This window comes from Neoarius graeffei, chromosome 3, assembly GCF_027579695.1.
Source record: "Neoarius graeffei isolate fNeoGra1 chromosome 3, fNeoGra1.pri, whole genome shotgun sequence".
NCBI classification, from domain to species: Eukaryota; Metazoa; Chordata; class Actinopteri; order Siluriformes; family Ariidae; genus Neoarius; species Neoarius graeffei.
This window is the reverse complement of record NC_083571.1, coordinates 96,931,266-96,948,280: the sequence shown is the minus strand read 5'-3', so window position 1 is coordinate 96,948,280 and position 17,015 is coordinate 96,931,266. Positions and strand designations below refer to the sequence as shown.

The following is a 17,015-nucleotide window of genomic DNA, read 5'->3' as shown; positions in this document are numbered from 1 at the left end:
GTTTTGTAGAGGTTTGGGTCATTTGCTCTTCATCATAACTCTGGAAACTTCCATGTACAGGAATCTTTTCCTGGAGAAACAGAAAGGCCAGTGGAGACGGAACTAGAAAGTGTTACTTCACCTAACCAGCTTGAAACAACTATTTCAAATACAACACACAGCAGATCAGTTGATGATGATGATGATGCAGTTCACGTGCATGTTCCTGTTACAACTCCAGAGGTGTTATTACCTCTGATAACTGATGATGCTGTGCAACTTGACATATCAACTAAAGAACCAGAGGAAACACTGGAGGACATTAAATATCCAGAAACAACAGAGACGCCTGAAGGAATGACACATGAAAATGAATTAAAACCAGAGCAGACAGGGATATCTGCTGTAAAGCCAGGACTGATCTGTGAAAACAAGGACGTTGTGGACATGAAGACTGAGTCCGGCATTCAAGAAATATTAACTGATCAAGTCGAAGGGTCCAGATCCAAATCTCCTGAGAAAGAAAGTATGACATGTACTACGATCAGTGAAGACCATAAGCTAGTTGAGACTACAGTCCCTACACTGGACACAGACACTGTCTCTCTGGAGGACAAAGCACTGGTAAACTATTTTATTACAACCACCTCTTAGTATCTGGATTATTGTTTTAAAATCTTGTACATACAATACAAGATTTTTGTTAGTGTTGGATAGGTGATAAGATAAAACAGTCCACTTTGTGTTGCTTTTTTACCTTCATTATCTGCCTGTAGTTTGCTCTGTGCTCGGGGCTGTCAGATTCAGGTGTCCAGCTCGCCTGGTTTCAAGAGCTCTATCTTCAGCCATCCAGTCTGTTTTTAACAATCTGTCACTGTTTTATTCCATTTAAACCAGAATCTCGATGAGACTCCAGTGGATGAAGCTCCTGCTGAAACTACCGCTGCCCCTGAGCTCCAAGTATCTGTCACTAAGGTACAGGTAACCTATTATTGTTTTAATCTCATCTCATTATCTCTAGCCGCTTTATCCTGTTCTACAGGGTCGCAGGCAAGCTGGAGCCTATCCCAGCTGACTACGGGCGAAAGGCGGGGTACACCCTGGACAAGTCGCCTGGTCATCACAGGGCTGACACATAGACACAGACAACCATTCAAACTCACATTCACACCTACGGTCAATTTAGAGTCACCAGTTAACCTAACCTGCATGTCTTTGGGCTGTGGGGGAAACCGGAGCACCCAGAGGAAACCCACGTGGACACGGGGAGAACATGCAAACTCCGCACAGAAAGACCCTTGTCAGCCACGGGGCTCGAACCCGGACCTTCTTGCTATGAGGCGACAGTGCTAACCACTACACTACCGTGCCGCCCCTATTGTATTAATTGAATATTTAAATAATATTGGCTGGCTTTGAGTGGTATATCAGATATATTCCATTCAGCTAGCATGATACTGAACAAGTCGGAGATGAGTAGCTGAATGGAATGTAAGGAACCCGCCCAAAGGGATCAAGAAAGTTTTATCTAATCTAATCTGATATACCACTCAAAGCCATTATTATTATTGATGGAACAATTATAGACTTTACAAAAAGTTAAGAACAACGAGGTAACTTAGCAATATTGAATGCTGATTCTAATTGAATGTAATTCAATGTTCTGTCAATCCAATGTGCTGTACAAAGGCAAAGTTTTTTTTTTTTTTTAAGATTTTTTTGGGGCTTTTTCTACCTTTATTGGATAGGACAGTGTAGAGACAGCAAATGAGCGGGAGAGAGACGGGGAGGGATCGGGACATGACCTCTGGTCGGAATCGAACCCGGGTCCCCAGATTTATGGTATGCTGCCTCATCCACCTGAGCCACGACGCCCCAAAGGCAAAGTTCTAATAATAAAAACGGTACAAGTCCAAAAAGCCTGAACAACAACCCAACTTGTATACAAGCGATATACAGATTGACAGTTCAAGTTCAAAGTTACTTTTGGTCGTAGTTCATTGTTACATTACAGTTGTTCAAAACAAGAGGGCTTTGCTGAGTGAAGTCCACGAGTGAAGTCCTCTTGTAAAAGTCTCCGTCACTTTTCCTCACCTCCAAGTAGAACTTTATATTTCTGCTATTGTTCTCTTTTCCAGTTTTTCGATGTCCGTTGGTATGTTCTTCTCTTGTAAATATGCGTGAAGAATATCCAGTGAAGTTTTTGTTGCTTTTCGGGTGTTCAGCACTTCTTTCTCTTTAAATCTTCCGCTTTTAACGAAGCAAACCTCGCAGCCATGTTTGTTTACAAACTCTCACAGTCACTCATGAGTGCGGAAGTTTTACATCTCTGACGTTTCTCTTTTCCAGTTTTTCCATATATTTAATGCGGAAGATTAAATGCGTGAAGAATATCCAGGGGAGTTTTGGTAGCCTTTTGGGTGTTCAGCGCGTCTTTCTCTTTAAATCTTTGGCTTTTATTGAAGCAAAGCTCGCGGTCATGTTTGTGAACAAACTGTCAGTCACTCACTAGTGTGGAAGTTTTACATCTCCGACGTGTCTCTTTTCTAGTTTTTTGATGTCCGTTAGTCTGTTTTTCTCTTGTAAATATGCGTGAAGAATATATAATGAAGTTTTGGTAGCCTTTTGGGTGTTCAGCGCATCTTTAGTTTCAGTTTATTTATTTAGTGCTTAAACCGAGCACTGAATTAACTCGGTCTTCTCTCTCTCCTGGCCGACAAAGAAATGATTGTGCGCATGCACAACAGAAAAGTTTTGTCACTGGATCTTTGTGTGTGACATTGTGTTGTCTTGACAACGTGCAGTACTGCATGTTCATTCTCCATTGGGGAGAGTGGCGTAATTCATGGAGGATAAGCGATATGATGATATTGCATGGCATCAATAAACCTGCTAGAAGGGAATAGAATACATGTTTTTATTCCATGGAAAAAGTGTCCTGTATGCATAATAATATATTATATATGAACAAATTACAGCAATATGATTAATACATGATTCATGCATGATTTATCACTAATATACTGTAAGGATTAAAAAAGTTTCTGTTTAATTATTGAAGACCATAGCAGGGATATTACTCCTTTACGAGGCCATGCATGTGTTACCACACTAGAATTTTAAAAAGCTTTTCAAAGAAGTAGAACAATTTTGCCTCCCTTGAAATGATCTCTTCCTGAGTATCTCCGTTTGATTTGAATATATACCCAGATCCACTTTTGAATCTTTGAATACTGTATGTGATGTTTTTTTTTTCTCGCATACACCAGTAATTTGCTATTCTAATTACTGATGCTGTCAGTTTCAGCTGCTCAGCTCATCTCTCTAAAGTATTCTCCAATCTGTATTCTCCTTTTTCTTAACAACCTGATTCAATTGTATTGCTTTACTTCATCCAATTCATTCTGAACCCAGGACCCAGATGAGATTTCAGTGGGTGAAGATCCTGGTGCTGACACTGTGGTCCAAGAGTCTGTCATCGAGGTAATTTTGATATGAATTGTATGAATTAATTGTCTGTTTTGTAGAGATTTGGGTCATTTGCTCTTCGTCTTAACTCCGGAAACTTCCATGTACAGGAATCTTTTCCTGGAGAAACAGAAAGGCCAGTGGAGACGGAACTAGAAAGTGTTACTTCACCTAACCAGCTTGAAACAACTATTTCAAATACAACACACAGCAGATCAGTTGATGATGATGATGCAGTTCACGTGCATGTTCCTGTTACAACTCCAGAGGTGTTATTACCTCTGACAACTGATGATGCTGTGCAACTTGACATATCAACTAAAGAACCAGAGGAAACACTGGAGGACATTAAATATCCAGAAACAACAGAGACGCCTGAAGGAATGACACATGAAAATGAATTAAAACCAGAGCAGACAGGGATATCTGCTGTAAAGCCAGGACTGATCTGTGAAAACAAGGACGTTGTGGACATGAAGACTGAGTCCGGCATTCAAGAAATATTAACTGATCAAGTCGAAGAGTCCAGATCCAAATCTCCTGAGAAAGAAAGTATGACATGTACTACAATCAGTGAAGACCATAAGCTAGTTGAGACTACAGTCCCTACACTGGACACAGACACTGTCTCTCTGGAGGACAAAGCACTGGTAAACTATTTTATTACAACCACCTCTTAGTGTCTGGATTATTGTTTTAAAATCTTGTACATACAATACAAGATTTTTGTTAGTGTTGGATAGATGATAAAATAAAACAGTCCACTTTGTGTTGCTTTTTACCTTCATTATCTGCCTGTAGTTTGCTCTGTGCTCGGGGCTGTCAGATTCAGGTGTCCAGCTCGCCTGGTTTCAAGAGCTCTATCTTCAGCCATCCAGTCTGTTTTTAACAATCTGTCACTGTTTTATTCCATTTAAACCAGAATCTCGATGAGACTCCAGTGGATGAAGCTCCTGCTGAGACTACCGCTGCCCCTGAGCTCCAAGTATCTGTCACTAAGGTACAGGTAACCTATTATTGTATTAATTGAATATTAATTCACATCTTTTAGGTACCGTAAGCCCTGTGATGATCTGGCGACTTGTCCAGGGTGTACCCCGCCTTTCGCCCGTAGTCAGCTGGGATAGGCTCCAGCTTGCCTGCGACCCTGTAGAACAGGATAAAGCGGCTAGAGATAACGAGACGAGATGAAATGAGATCTTTTAGATAGTCATATACTCTCTGCTTCCACATCTGAAATTCAGTTTTCCAATTTACAGGAATCTCTTCCCGAAGAAATCGAAAAGTCAGTGGAGTCTGCACCCTTAAAAACTGAGAATGGTGCTTCATTGAAACAAAAGTCCATTGTTAAAGATGCTGATCCTGTATCTGCCACTGTTTGTCCACAACATCTTGATTCATCAATACCTGTCACACCTGATCCTGCTGTGCAACTTTACATACCAACGAAACTAACCAGTAAAGACACTGAGGAAATGCTGAAGGACATCAAACAGGCAGAAGCAATGGAGAAGACTGAAGGAGTGACACAGAACGATGCACTAAAGCCAGAGCAGATAGGGGCGTCTCCTGTAAAACCTGGACTTGTTAGTAAAGACATGGACATTGTCGACATGGGGACTGAGTCAGAGCTTCAGGAAATGTTGGAAGAGTCCAAATCCAAAGCTATAGAGAAGGAAACGGTGAGACAAACTTGCGTCAGTGAAGACCAAAAGAGAGCTGTGTCCTTCTTAGATGCAGTGCCTATATTGGACACAAATGCTACACCTCAGGAGGATACAGCACTGGTACTGAACACTAATCTTTTACATATAATATATCTGATATAGTCCAGGGTGTACCCCGCCTTTCGCCCGTAGTCAGCTGGGATAGGCTCCAGCTTGCCTGCGACCCTGTAGAACAGGATAAAGCGGCTCGAGATAATGAGATGAGATGAGATATCTGATATACTAAGATGTTAACCCATAATGCATCGCTTATAGTAGAATACTTTAATTCCGGAAATGATGAACATACGTAAAATGTAATCTATTTCTGTTTCTTCTACAGCAGGAGGTGCAGAAGGAGCTCCAAGAGCAGAGAGATCTGATAAAGGCCATTGCTCGCCACAGCAGTAGCTCCGATCTGGAGCAGGAGGACCAGATACAGTCTCAGAAATGTGCAGAGTATGACACCAATCCATTCCCTTTTCAAGCAAGCTCTTGTAGCCTGGCAAGCCAGACTAAATGTGAATATTTAGTCTGGTCTCGGTCGTAGACATTTCCGAAGGGTGTGGGTAGGAACAACCCGTTGTCCTTCAAACTGTCTCTGTGCGTATAGGCCAACACTCTGACCAATCAGCGCAACAGTGACTGTGACGTAGTCAGAGCGACAGAAAGCAGTGGGGGAGCCAGCTGGTAGATCAGACTTTTGCCATAGCCGGTTGGCAAAACAGCGAAAACGTCCTTCTTGAAAAGGAATGAGCGGAGAGCCTCTTCCTGCTCATGTTTCAACGAAAACTCCAAGTCTAATTCTTCTAAAACTAATTCCAAAGCGGAGTCAAACCAGCGCTGTTCAATAGCTGTAGCCATCTTTCCTGTTGTGCTTTCTCCAGCGTCGCGCAGCTTTGTCGTCACTCCTGCAAAAGCCCGCCCAAAGAATCCAAACAAAAACCTTGCGTTGTGATTGGCGGGCATGATTTGATGCCCGGGGTGTTTTGTTGATATGGTCCGAGGCTAGACCCACTCGTAGGCAAAAATATTTTTGGCCGCTAGGCGGGTGGGTCTAGTTTACTAGGCTAAAGCTCTTGCCTTGTTTTGAAAATCTGTCACGTGGTTGCTTAGCTACTTTTCCTGTAAGCTGATGAAAGGTACATGACTGTGGAATCACATTCACAACAACTCATGTTCTCTGTATTTAGATCCATTGGTGGGAGCCTGTATGTTCCTGAGCAGCCAAAAGAGATGGAAGTGACCTGGGTCCAACTTCTTCCCAGACTAGACCTTCTGCTGGACTCAGAAAACATTGAACGGGACAGAACTAAATTAGAGGTTTTGTTTATTTTATTTACGATAATTTAGCACTGACTCTATGTTGTCTGTGCTTTCTATCAATATTTGTTTACATTTCCTGTCCAATAAGTGAAAAACTTACTTAAAAAGCTAGACAGCCTTTCGATTTCATAAAATCAGTGAAATTTACGGTAGTTCCCTCTGAAATTTGGTCATTGTGATTTATGTTTATTTCTGTAATATCTCACAAAATATCAGGCCATTCTGTGTCTGGGAAGTGATGTAATTTGAGGGGATTCCCTCGCAAATAATGTGCATGAAATCGCTTGCTTTGCACAATCAAGCAGACAGAGGAAGTCCGTGTGCGCATGCACAGGTTTACCTTTATTATTATTATTATTCCTTTGGGTTTTACGGGGTGGCACGGTGGTGTAGTGGTTAGCACTAGGTCCTGGGTTCGAGCCCAGTGGCCAGCAAGGCCTTTCTGTGTGGAGTTTGCATGTTCTCCACATGTCTGTGTGGGTTTCCTCCGGGTTGTCCGGTTTCCCCCACAGTCCAAAGACATGCAGGTTAGGCTAATTGGTGACTCTAAATTGACCGTAGGTGTGAATGTGAGTGTGAATGGTTGTTTGTCTCTGTGTCAGCCCTGCAATAACCTGGCGACTTGTCCAGGGTATACTCCGCCTCTCACCCATAGCAGGACGTAGTATCTTGAATTGGGTCACGGTGAAGCAGGAAAAAATAGCAGAGAATTTAGGGCCACGTGGCACCCTGTACACCCTGGACAAGTCGCCAGGTCATCACAGGGCTGACACATAGACACAGACAACCATTCACACTCACATTCACACCTACGGTCAATTTAGAGTCACCAGTTAACCTAACCTGCATGTCTTTGGACTGTGGGGGAAACCGGAGCACCCGGAGGAAACCCACGCGGACACGGGGAGAACATGCAAACTCCGCACAGAAAGGCCCTCGCCGGCCACGGGGCTCGAACCTGGACCTTCTTGCTGTGAGGCGACAGCACTAACCACTACACCATGCCCCTGCTTGGTGAAGTAAAAAAAAACCTCAACAGTCGAACTCACGGCGATGTTTAATAGTGAAATTAAGAGCATTTCCACACTCACAATGTGACCAGAACTCACAGGATTGGGACTAAACAGTTGTGTGGCCATAAAAAAAAAACACTTGTTAGTGAGACTAATCAGGAGAAAAGGTTTCAATTTGCTAGGGATCATAAAGATTAGACTCTGGAGCAATGGAAAAAGGTCATGTGGTCTGATGAGTTCAGGTTTACCCGATTCCTGAGTAATGGGCGTGTCAGGGTAAGAAGGGAAGCACATGAAGCGATGCACCCATCATACACAGTGGTACAAATCTCTGGGGACAGAGTTATGATCTGTGGTTGCTTCAGTTGGTCAGGTCGAGGCTCGGCAATGTTATGGGGCAATAAAATGAAGTCAGCTGACGACCTGAATGTACTGAATGATCAGGTTATCACATCAATGGATTTTTTTTCTTCCCTGATGGCACAGGCATAAAATTAGCGCTTAGCTTGTGAAAGAGTGGTTCAGGAAGTATGAGGAATAATTTTCACACGAGTTGGCCGCCACAGAGTCCTGACCTTAACTCTATTGAAAGTCTTTGGGATGTGCTCGAAGAGACTTTATGCAGTGGTTCGACTCTCCCGTCCTCAACACAAGATCTCGGTGAAAAATTACCACAACTCTGGACTAAAATAAATATGACATTGTTTAAGTTTATTGAAACAGTGCCACAGCGAATGCATACTGTAATCAAAACTAAAGTCGGTCCAACCAAATATTAGAGCGTGTGACTTTTTTTTTTTGGCAGGGTAGTGTATATGTATGTACTCAGGGTGCGATTTGTCAAAAAACCAGAAGGGGGGATGTTTTTTTTTTTTTAAATCATGAAAGGTCACAAAATTAAGGTAACAGTAGGCTAACAGCTCAATAACATCCGATGATATCAAATGAATAACACTAAATGAAAACGAACACTAAACCAGAGATAGTAAATTAATCTTCCTATCTCTCTGACTAAATACACGAACACTAACACAACAAAGTTCGCATTGCTTGTCGCGTTGCTGTGATGTTTCTCTCCCTCCGGATTAAATGGACAGTGACTCGAAAATCACTAAAATACATGAGAAAAATACATCAGAACAGTTTGCTCTGATGGCGCAGTTCACATTGTGCGCAGCTTTCCGATTTAAACTGTTTTTTTCTCATCCTTATACTTCCTGTTTCATGGACTGTAACGGATTTGCTTATTTAGTAATTTTAATACAGAATTTACTTTGAAATTATAATCAGACACTCCAACGCCCCCCTAAAAAAAAAAATCGGCCGTGAAAAAGGCGGCATCCGCCAAAAGGCGCGCTGTTTGCATCCCTGCAGGTACATTGATACATTGTAGATAATAACAATATCTTTGCGTTCTATGAGAACGCAAAGATATTGTTATTATCTACAATGTATCTATTTGCTGGGGACGTTCGTGAACATCAAAGCTGCCACTTCGGGTCATTTTGAAAGTGAGTGCAATGTAGACCATAGAAAACTGTGTCACAACATGCCTGTCATGTCAACTTTTTTTTTTTGGTTTGTTTGTTTTATTGACGGGGTTGTCCCCGAGGATTTTTTTTTCAGCAGAGATAAAAACCAGAGGGGGGGATGATCCCCACCATCCCCCCCAGCAAATCGCACCCAGTATGTACTGTATATATGTATTGTATGTGTGTATATATGCATAGCATAAGTATTTGTATATATATGATTTGATTTGGGCAATGTTATACCATGTTGGTATGTCTTGGTATGTTGGTATGTTTTTTTTTTTTTTTGTTGTTGTTGTTGATTTTGCTTTCTTTTGTATATATACCGTATTTTCCGGACTATACGTCGCTCCGGAGTTTAAGTTGCATCAGCCAAAAAATGCATTATGAAGACGAAAAAAACATATATACGTCGCACCGGACTATAAGTCGCACTTTTTTGAAGGGTCATTCTATCCATAGAATCTGTGATTGTATCTGATAAGCGGCGCGTGGTTACTGCGCGACTGCATTGTTTATTTAATAAACGAACAGCTGAGCAGTGATAACGCGCCCTTTGCCCTGTAAGTAGCCTAGTCTGATTATTTTAAATATCTACTACTATCTTTAATACTATCACTATCGTTATTACTAATAGCCTATATTATTATTATAACTAATATTAGTAGCCTATTACTGATGCATTAATCAGTTTGCTTTTAGAATATTTTTACCGGTAGGGCTTATTATCGCCCCATGGCTCTTTCATCTGTGTTATTAAAGCTGTAGTCATCATCGAGGAGTGTCATTCTTCATTTTTGTCGAATTTTATTTCATCAAATCAGAGGTCAAGTAGGCTATAGGTATATCATCTCCAAAGACAGGTACGGTAGTAAAAACAACCGTCTAGTGAAAAAAAAACAACAACAACCGCTTTTAAATCCCCTACTTAAATCCTTAAAATGAGTCATTTAACTCATGTCTTGTGTGATCTGATCTCCAATGGTGAAATAAACCAGTTGTGATGAGTACAGTCTGTTATTTTAGAAGATAAATGTAATATATAATTTAATATATAGACTAATAAAAATTAATATTTTATAATATAATATCACGACATATTACTGTCTGTAACTGTTTGTCACTAAAGCGTTTTCTAAGCTCATAATGTCTGATATTATTATTATTATTATTATTATTATTATTATTATTATTATTTTACACACACAATAAGCGCATGTGCGTAAAGTTATAGTAAACCATCCCCCGCCTTTTTTTTTTTTTGAGTCGCCGGACCCACCCACCTCCTGCGTTCTGGGACCTCCCACTTCACAAATTAAGCACTGCCTAAAATCACTACATAACTTATTTAAATAACTGTAGGCCTATCATTAATAATAAAACACAGGTCAATCAAGTTTATCAAGCTGATGATTTCACTCCAAATCAGCAAATCCATTGAATTCCTCATCCTCGGTGTCGCTTCTGAACAACTCTGCCAACTCCAGCGGCAGATGAAGCGCCGTTTCTTCTTCTTCTGCGTGGCTGTCGTCAGACTCCACATCAGCTCCAGTTATTCCGCGGTGAAAAAAAAAACAAACCATATATACGTCGCACCGGAGTATAAGTCGCATGGCCAGCCGAACCATGAAAAAAAGTGCGACTTATAGTCTGAAAAATACGGTAGTTTATTATGGTGGAAAGTGACATTTGATTAATGGTGGTATAGAGGGTTAGGATTTGATAAGTTATTTACTTCTTCCTAAACCTTTCCGAACATTATTATGTTATTGCCTTGTGGCTACGCTATTCTGTTTATGACGATGTTCTGATGATTGCATATTTTATTTTAATTTTTTGTTTTTTTGGTTTGGTTTTATATCTTCTTTACTGTTCGGAATAAAGCAATCAATCAAAACAGAAATAAAAATATTAATTTAACTTAGACTAGGCAGACAGAGTGGTATGTGATTTAAACCACTTTTGAGCGCGCCTTTAAAAGTGTTTGTATTAGGTAAAAGCTATCGTGTTCTGATTCTGTCTTTCTCTTCAGGTGAAAAGTATAGCTGAGGATGAAGTAGTTCGTGGTGCTAGAGCTTCCATCACCCAGGAAATGCATGGGCATGCTGAGCGACTTCGGCTTATCAATCATAAGAGAGTCACGCAAGCCACTCCAGTGAGTTTGAGACTGTCCCATGACCAAGCTAAGAACAAGGTTTTAAATTCTACCTCTTTAAAGGGGAACAGAGGGCAATATATAGAGTAAATATAACAATAAAACACACATGAACCTTATTCAAGACTTACAAAAGTTTTTTGTTCTAAGGTTGGAAAGTTATAGTGTTTTGAAAGTAGCTCGAGCAAACTATTTCCGCAGTTTGAACAGCCCGCCATGATATTAATTTTATCCAATCAGAATGCACGTTCATTTTCTCTGCGTAACACTCATAACGTATGTATGTGCCCGGTTGTGTTGGCTCATTGAGGTTGGGAATAGCACGTGTGAAATACCTGTTTCTGCCTCTTGCGACGATTTCGCAAGTCCACGGGTGGCGCCTATCTCATTGCAGCAAATAAATTCTGCTGGACTCGTGAGCAACTCCACGTTACATTTTCCGCACGAGCACCACGCCGTGTCACCTGCACGCATACGCTCTGCCCCACGCTCGCCATGCCCATGGTCAGCATCAGTCTCATCCTCGCCGTCATCCGAGCTTTCTTCTCTTAGTTCATCACCGGAGTCGAGAGTACCTCTCCTAGGTTCAAACTGGTACCCTTCTAAGCCATAGCCTGCTTGCAGTGTGTCTTGCGGGATCTCTTCGTATGATTCGACAGAGCTGTCGCTTTCACTTGATGCGCCCGACGCCATGATTACACGCTTCTCTCCTCTATTTCGGAGAGTTCCGCTAGTGCAGTGGGTAGCGCTGACGTCACGGTCTTTTAAAAATGGCGGCTCTTGTGCGGTTTAGCGTATAAAGTATTATATTTACAATTACCAAGATATTTTGTTGTTTTCTAGTACATAAATTTGAATATGTTACTTTGTCACATCAGCAACCGTATATATTATATTTTGTACCCCTTTAAAGTGACATAGACATTTGGATTGGGTTTCAGTTGCACAGCCCGCACTTAAATACACACGGATTAAATGTGAAATTATGTTATCTTATGACTGCTTATTCTATTCAGGCTGCTATTGTTCAGTCTGAGCTGTGTGAGGCCGTGACTGGTCTGAGTCACACACTCTCCAGAATCACACACATACTTCAGTCTCCGTCAGAGATGAGCAGGGAGACCAGCCAGCTCCATCTGCTCAATGTGCAGGTAACATGTGATACCACCTCAGTTAGATATTCTTCTCAAAGTGTTATTAACATATTTGTTACTGTGGTTTGACTCCACTCTACTTCTCAGTGTCTGTCATCACAGTTGGCTTCTATAAGCAGTATGATCAGCGGTATGGGCCAAGAAATCGTTGTCTCTGAGGACTCAGTTGCAACTTCCTGTCTGGAGCGAATCAGTAGTTGCATATCCTCCATTCAGAGGGCCTTGTCATCCCAAGAGGAGCTGTTGAGTAGGCAGCTAGGTCATACTCCACAGCTTCAGGTTCGTCTTTCACCAACACCTCCAGTGTCTTCGAGGTCTAGATGCTTCAGTATGAGTAATTTCTGTTCCATTTCATATAGGTTGCAGTACAGTTGCTTGAAAGTCCAGTATCTGTACTGGAGGCCAAAGAAGCACAGCATAGTAAATCAACCAACTTCATTCAAGATCTCTCAAGCCTACAGGTAGATTGTCCGTGTCCTTTACACTTCATTAGCCCCTTCGGTGCCCTTGGACGAGTCACGTATGTCATGAGATCTTTTACCGCTGTGCCTTATGACGTACACTACTCGTCATAAACACCTCCTTTTATGTACCTTACATGGCACATTACTTTTACTTCACAGTGGCACATATGAATTACAGTCAATGCCTGAAACATTCTTCCGTCATAAGGCACAGCGGTAAAAGATTTCATGACGTACGTGACTCGTCCAAGGGCACTGAAGGGGTTAAGGAAAAAAAAAACATCCCTCTTAAAGAAAAATCACACAAATAAACAAATTGAGCTAAAAGTCACTCTTTATGTCTGTCTTTTATAAAAAATAAAAAAAAAATTAAAAAGCTGCATTTTGAATTTGTACTTAACAATATAACCACTAAAGCAGGGATTCTTAACCTTTTTGACACTGAGGCCCAATTATTTCAGTGCCGAGTGACCTGGGGCCCTAAATAATCACGGTGTAGATTTAATTGATCTCACTCATTTGTATTCAATGATAAATCAAATCCACTCACAGTTTAACAAGCTAACAAGCTAAAACATGAGTAAATTTTTAATGAATAATAATGAGATGATGAAATGTGATCACCACAAAGATTTTTATTAAACCTACTGTATTGCCGCTTTTCCACTACAAACGCGGCTGAGTCGGGCTGAGCCGTGCCGTGCTGAGTCGAGCTGAGCGGGGCTGTTGGAGTTGCATTTTGACTACAACCGCGCTGAACCGTGCTGGCTGGAAGTGGGTGGACACAATGGGTGGAGTTAGCGAAAGTGGGTGGACGTCAGGTGATGTCGTTAAGCAGCGCAAACAGTGACATCAGTGATCTTTTAAGCGGTAGTCTCACGACCCGGATAGTAAACAATAAACATGGAGGACATGGAGTCGTTAGTGTTGCTGGTCTTGGTGCTGTGGCTTGTTGTCACCGACAACGCGGACAGATACTGGCAAGAGCGTATAGATGAGGCGAGGCGCATAAGGCTTCAGAAATTCTCGTAATTCGTAATTCTCCTTCCGGGTTTACGGTGTTTACAGATCCCAGCACGCTCGCGGGGCGTGTGTGGGCATGTGAGGACACTCCTCCTCACCAATCAGTGCACAGGGGAGTGTCTGCTCACGCCCCCAACCTCACTCGGCTCGCTTTGGCTCGCTTCAGCCCCACTCCAAAACGGTGCGAGTTTTAGGGGCTAAGCAGGGCTGAAGCGAGCTGAGTCGTGCTGGTTTTTGGTAGTCGAAACGCGAGCCGTGTCGGGCTGAAGTGAGCTGAAGCGAGCTGAAGTGAGCTGAAAAAGGGTAGTGGAAAAGGGCCATATGTTAACTTTTGTGAATCATGGAACAAATCAAGCAAGGAAAATCTGAAGGCTTACATCAGGCTTATTAATAATGAAGACCAATATTTAGATTTAAGATTTAACAAAAAGGGACTAAGAAAATCAATCAGTAGATCAATAAAAAGATAGTGGTTAACGCGCATTTAGAGCTGCCAGTCAGTGACACGATACTTCTTTTCTGTATTTGTAGTCCGTTTTCTTTTCGCTTGAAGTATTCGGTCAGCTTCCCCACCAGTGTGGGATGCTTTGTTTCGAGATGCTGCTGCAGCTTTGACGGCTTCAGCGCTTCATTGGAGAGCGTGAGCCCACACTCCACACATTGGGCTCGTGGCTCCTTCTCGCTGCCCCCATTTACAAACCCATACTTAATAAACTCTGGGTTGTACTTGCGTACAATATTTGTTTTTTTGGGTGGGTTGTCATCTTTCTTTTCATCTTGTTTACGCTTTAAAAACTTATCCATGGCTGTGCTTGTTGCCGTTGCGTTACCAGCATGGATAATAGTTCCGGTTTGCAAACGTGTCATACAACGTCACAGCATAAACATTTTATTATAATGCATTATAGTCACGTTAAAATAATAATAACTAAACTATAAATGTAGTGTGTTATTGCCTATGATTGAGTGTGCTGCCAACAAATTTCGATTCTGGAGTAAAAAATAATTTGTGTCTGTAAAGCTAACAAGCTACAGTCCCACGGCCCTCGCGGCCCATTGGTGCAAAACTGAAAGTTTTTTGTGGCCCTCCAGGTGGCGCTTGCAGCCCAAGTTTGGGCCGCGGCCCTATGGTTCAGAATCCCTGCACTAAAGTGATGAAAATAAATAGGACTATTTTTGTCAGGGAGGCCGCCATAACTCCATCGTGCGTGATGTCATTTTCCATGAGCACAGCGGAGATGTACACGTGCATGATAGATAGATAGATAACACCTTTATTTAAAAATAAAAAATAAATCACCCAGGGTAGTCCAATCAGGTAGCCACAAGAGCAAACCTGCTATCAATAGGAGCCCTGGGTATGCATGCTATACTAGTGTCAGTGGGGTCAAGTATTCTGTCAGGGATGGTTGGAGATGGCTGTAAGTGCAGAAGATCTTTATTATAAAGAAAAGTGAAAACAGGCAAACAGTCCAAATTGGCAGGTGTATATCGTGAACGCTAAAACAGGCAAACAGTTGAGCGAGGCACAAACAGAATATTGTAGACAGAAGCAGGGCCAAAAACGAAGAACAGGAAACAAAAACCAAGAAATCAGTCAGGAAACAAGGCTCGGTAATGTGTTACAACAACACAATACTTCACAAAGTAAGTGTGCATTCGGAGTCCTTATATAGGTGCGCTGATTGTGCCTTAATCCCCTGCAGGTGTGTGAGATTCACTCGGTCAATTTGTTTGCATTTCTCCACAAAAGTTATGGCAATGCAATATTAGAAAAGGAATCAAAATAAAGTAGTGGCTAGTTTACTGCCTATTTTATTAAAAAATTTTTTTTACCTGCTTATTTCCATCCATGGCGGCACGGTGGTGTAGTGGTTAGCGCTGTCGCCTCACAGCAAGAAGGTCCGGGTTCGAGCCCCGTGGCCGGCGAGGACCTTTCTGTGCGGAGTTTGCATGTTCTCCCCGTGTCTGTGTGGGTTTCCTCCGGGTGCTCCGGTTTCCCCCACAGTCCAAAGACATGCAGGTTAGGTTAACTGGTGACTCTAAATTGACCGTAGGTGTGAATGTGAGTGTGAATGGTTGTCTGTGTCTATGTGTCAGCCCTGTGATGACCTGGCGACTTGTCCAGGGTGTACCCCGCCTTTCGCCCGTAGTCAGCTGGGATAGGCTCCAGCTTGCCTGCGACCCTGTAGAACAGGATAAAACGGCTACAGATAATGAGATGAGATGAGATTTCCATCCATTTGACGTGTGACATCGTATGCTGTTATGCGGAATCCTACGTCATGCAGCGCCACCCTCGTTTTCGTCTCCTAATACACCCATGTATCTGGCTCATCTGGTATGTCCGCATCCGGGGAAATGGCCCAACGGACTGATGTTACAACTTGAACGTGTTTTTTTTAAGCTAAAGACTGCTTAATTTTTTTTCATCTGTATTAATGTATAATTATGACATTTCATAACCCTGTAATTTGAAAATTTCCTGGTTAATCAAGTAGCACAAGGTAATCATAGAATTACTGATGAATCAATCTGCTTGTACTGTGCTGTCAAGGTGTGGAGTTCCATGCAAAAGGACAAGAGGACAGAACAAGAGGTTTCAGCACTACACCGCTGCTATCAGGCTAATCTACAGGGTCTGAAGGATCTGTTGGAGCTGGGCTCCGAGCGACTTCAACACAGTCAAGATACGCATGAGCACAGCTGCAGCCAACTCCACAGCCTGCTCAGAGGACACAAGGTACACACACTCATGCATGCATGCATGAGCATCTGTCAACCTAGTAATCTTATTACAGTGTAGCTCACGCCCACACTGCCTTGTTTTCATTCAAATTTGCAGAAAAGAATCAGTACAGCTTGTACTTTCTAACCACTTTCACACTCGACCAATATCAAGGCTTCACACCAGACCCCAGTGTAGTGACCACTTACGTTTTGTATGCATCATTATTGTGCTTGGGCTCAAACCTGACACGGGTGAAACATTGGTTAAAATGGCACTTCTGAGCAGCATTTGACATACATGTCAACCTATACGGAATGTCCGTATTTTATACGGATTTGATTCAATAAACGTAGTATACGGGCATACAAATAAAGTTATACGGATTCTTTAAAGGTCCCATGGCATGAAATTTTCACTTTCTGAGGTTTTTTAACGTTAAAATGAGTTCCTCTGACCTCCTTAAG

At 42.0% G+C, this 17,015-nt stretch overlaps 1 protein-coding gene across 11 annotated transcripts in view; it reads left to right on the top strand.

Moving 5' to 3' along the window:
• Positions 1–17,015, top strand: part of LOC132883748 (nesprin-2) — a 379,369-nt gene that overhangs the window by 206,558 nt on the left and 155,796 nt on the right. For 9 of the 11 annotated variants that reach the window (XM_060917719.1, XM_060917720.1, XM_060917721.1 and 6 more), the window contains 13 exons: positions 61–603; positions 877–954; positions 3,394–3,462; positions 3,558–4,097; positions 4,370–4,447; positions 4,707–5,234; positions 5,497–5,612; positions 6,347–6,476; positions 11,057–11,179; positions 12,196–12,330; positions 12,421–12,612; positions 12,693–12,794; positions 16,378–16,563. In XM_060917719.1, the coding sequence (XP_060773702.1) occupies positions 61–603; positions 877–954; positions 3,394–3,462; positions 3,558–4,097; positions 4,370–4,447; positions 4,707–5,234; positions 5,497–5,612; positions 6,347–6,476; positions 11,057–11,179; positions 12,196–12,330; positions 12,421–12,612; positions 12,693–12,794; positions 16,378–16,563 (2,820 nt within the window). The remainder of the gene's footprint in view (positions 1–60; positions 604–876; positions 955–3,393; positions 3,463–3,557; positions 4,098–4,369; positions 4,448–4,706; positions 5,235–5,496; positions 5,613–6,346; positions 6,477–11,056; positions 11,180–12,195; positions 12,331–12,420; positions 12,613–12,692; positions 12,795–16,377; positions 16,564–17,015) is intronic. The other 2 variants (XM_060917716.1, XM_060917717.1) reach the window with 2 other exon arrangements.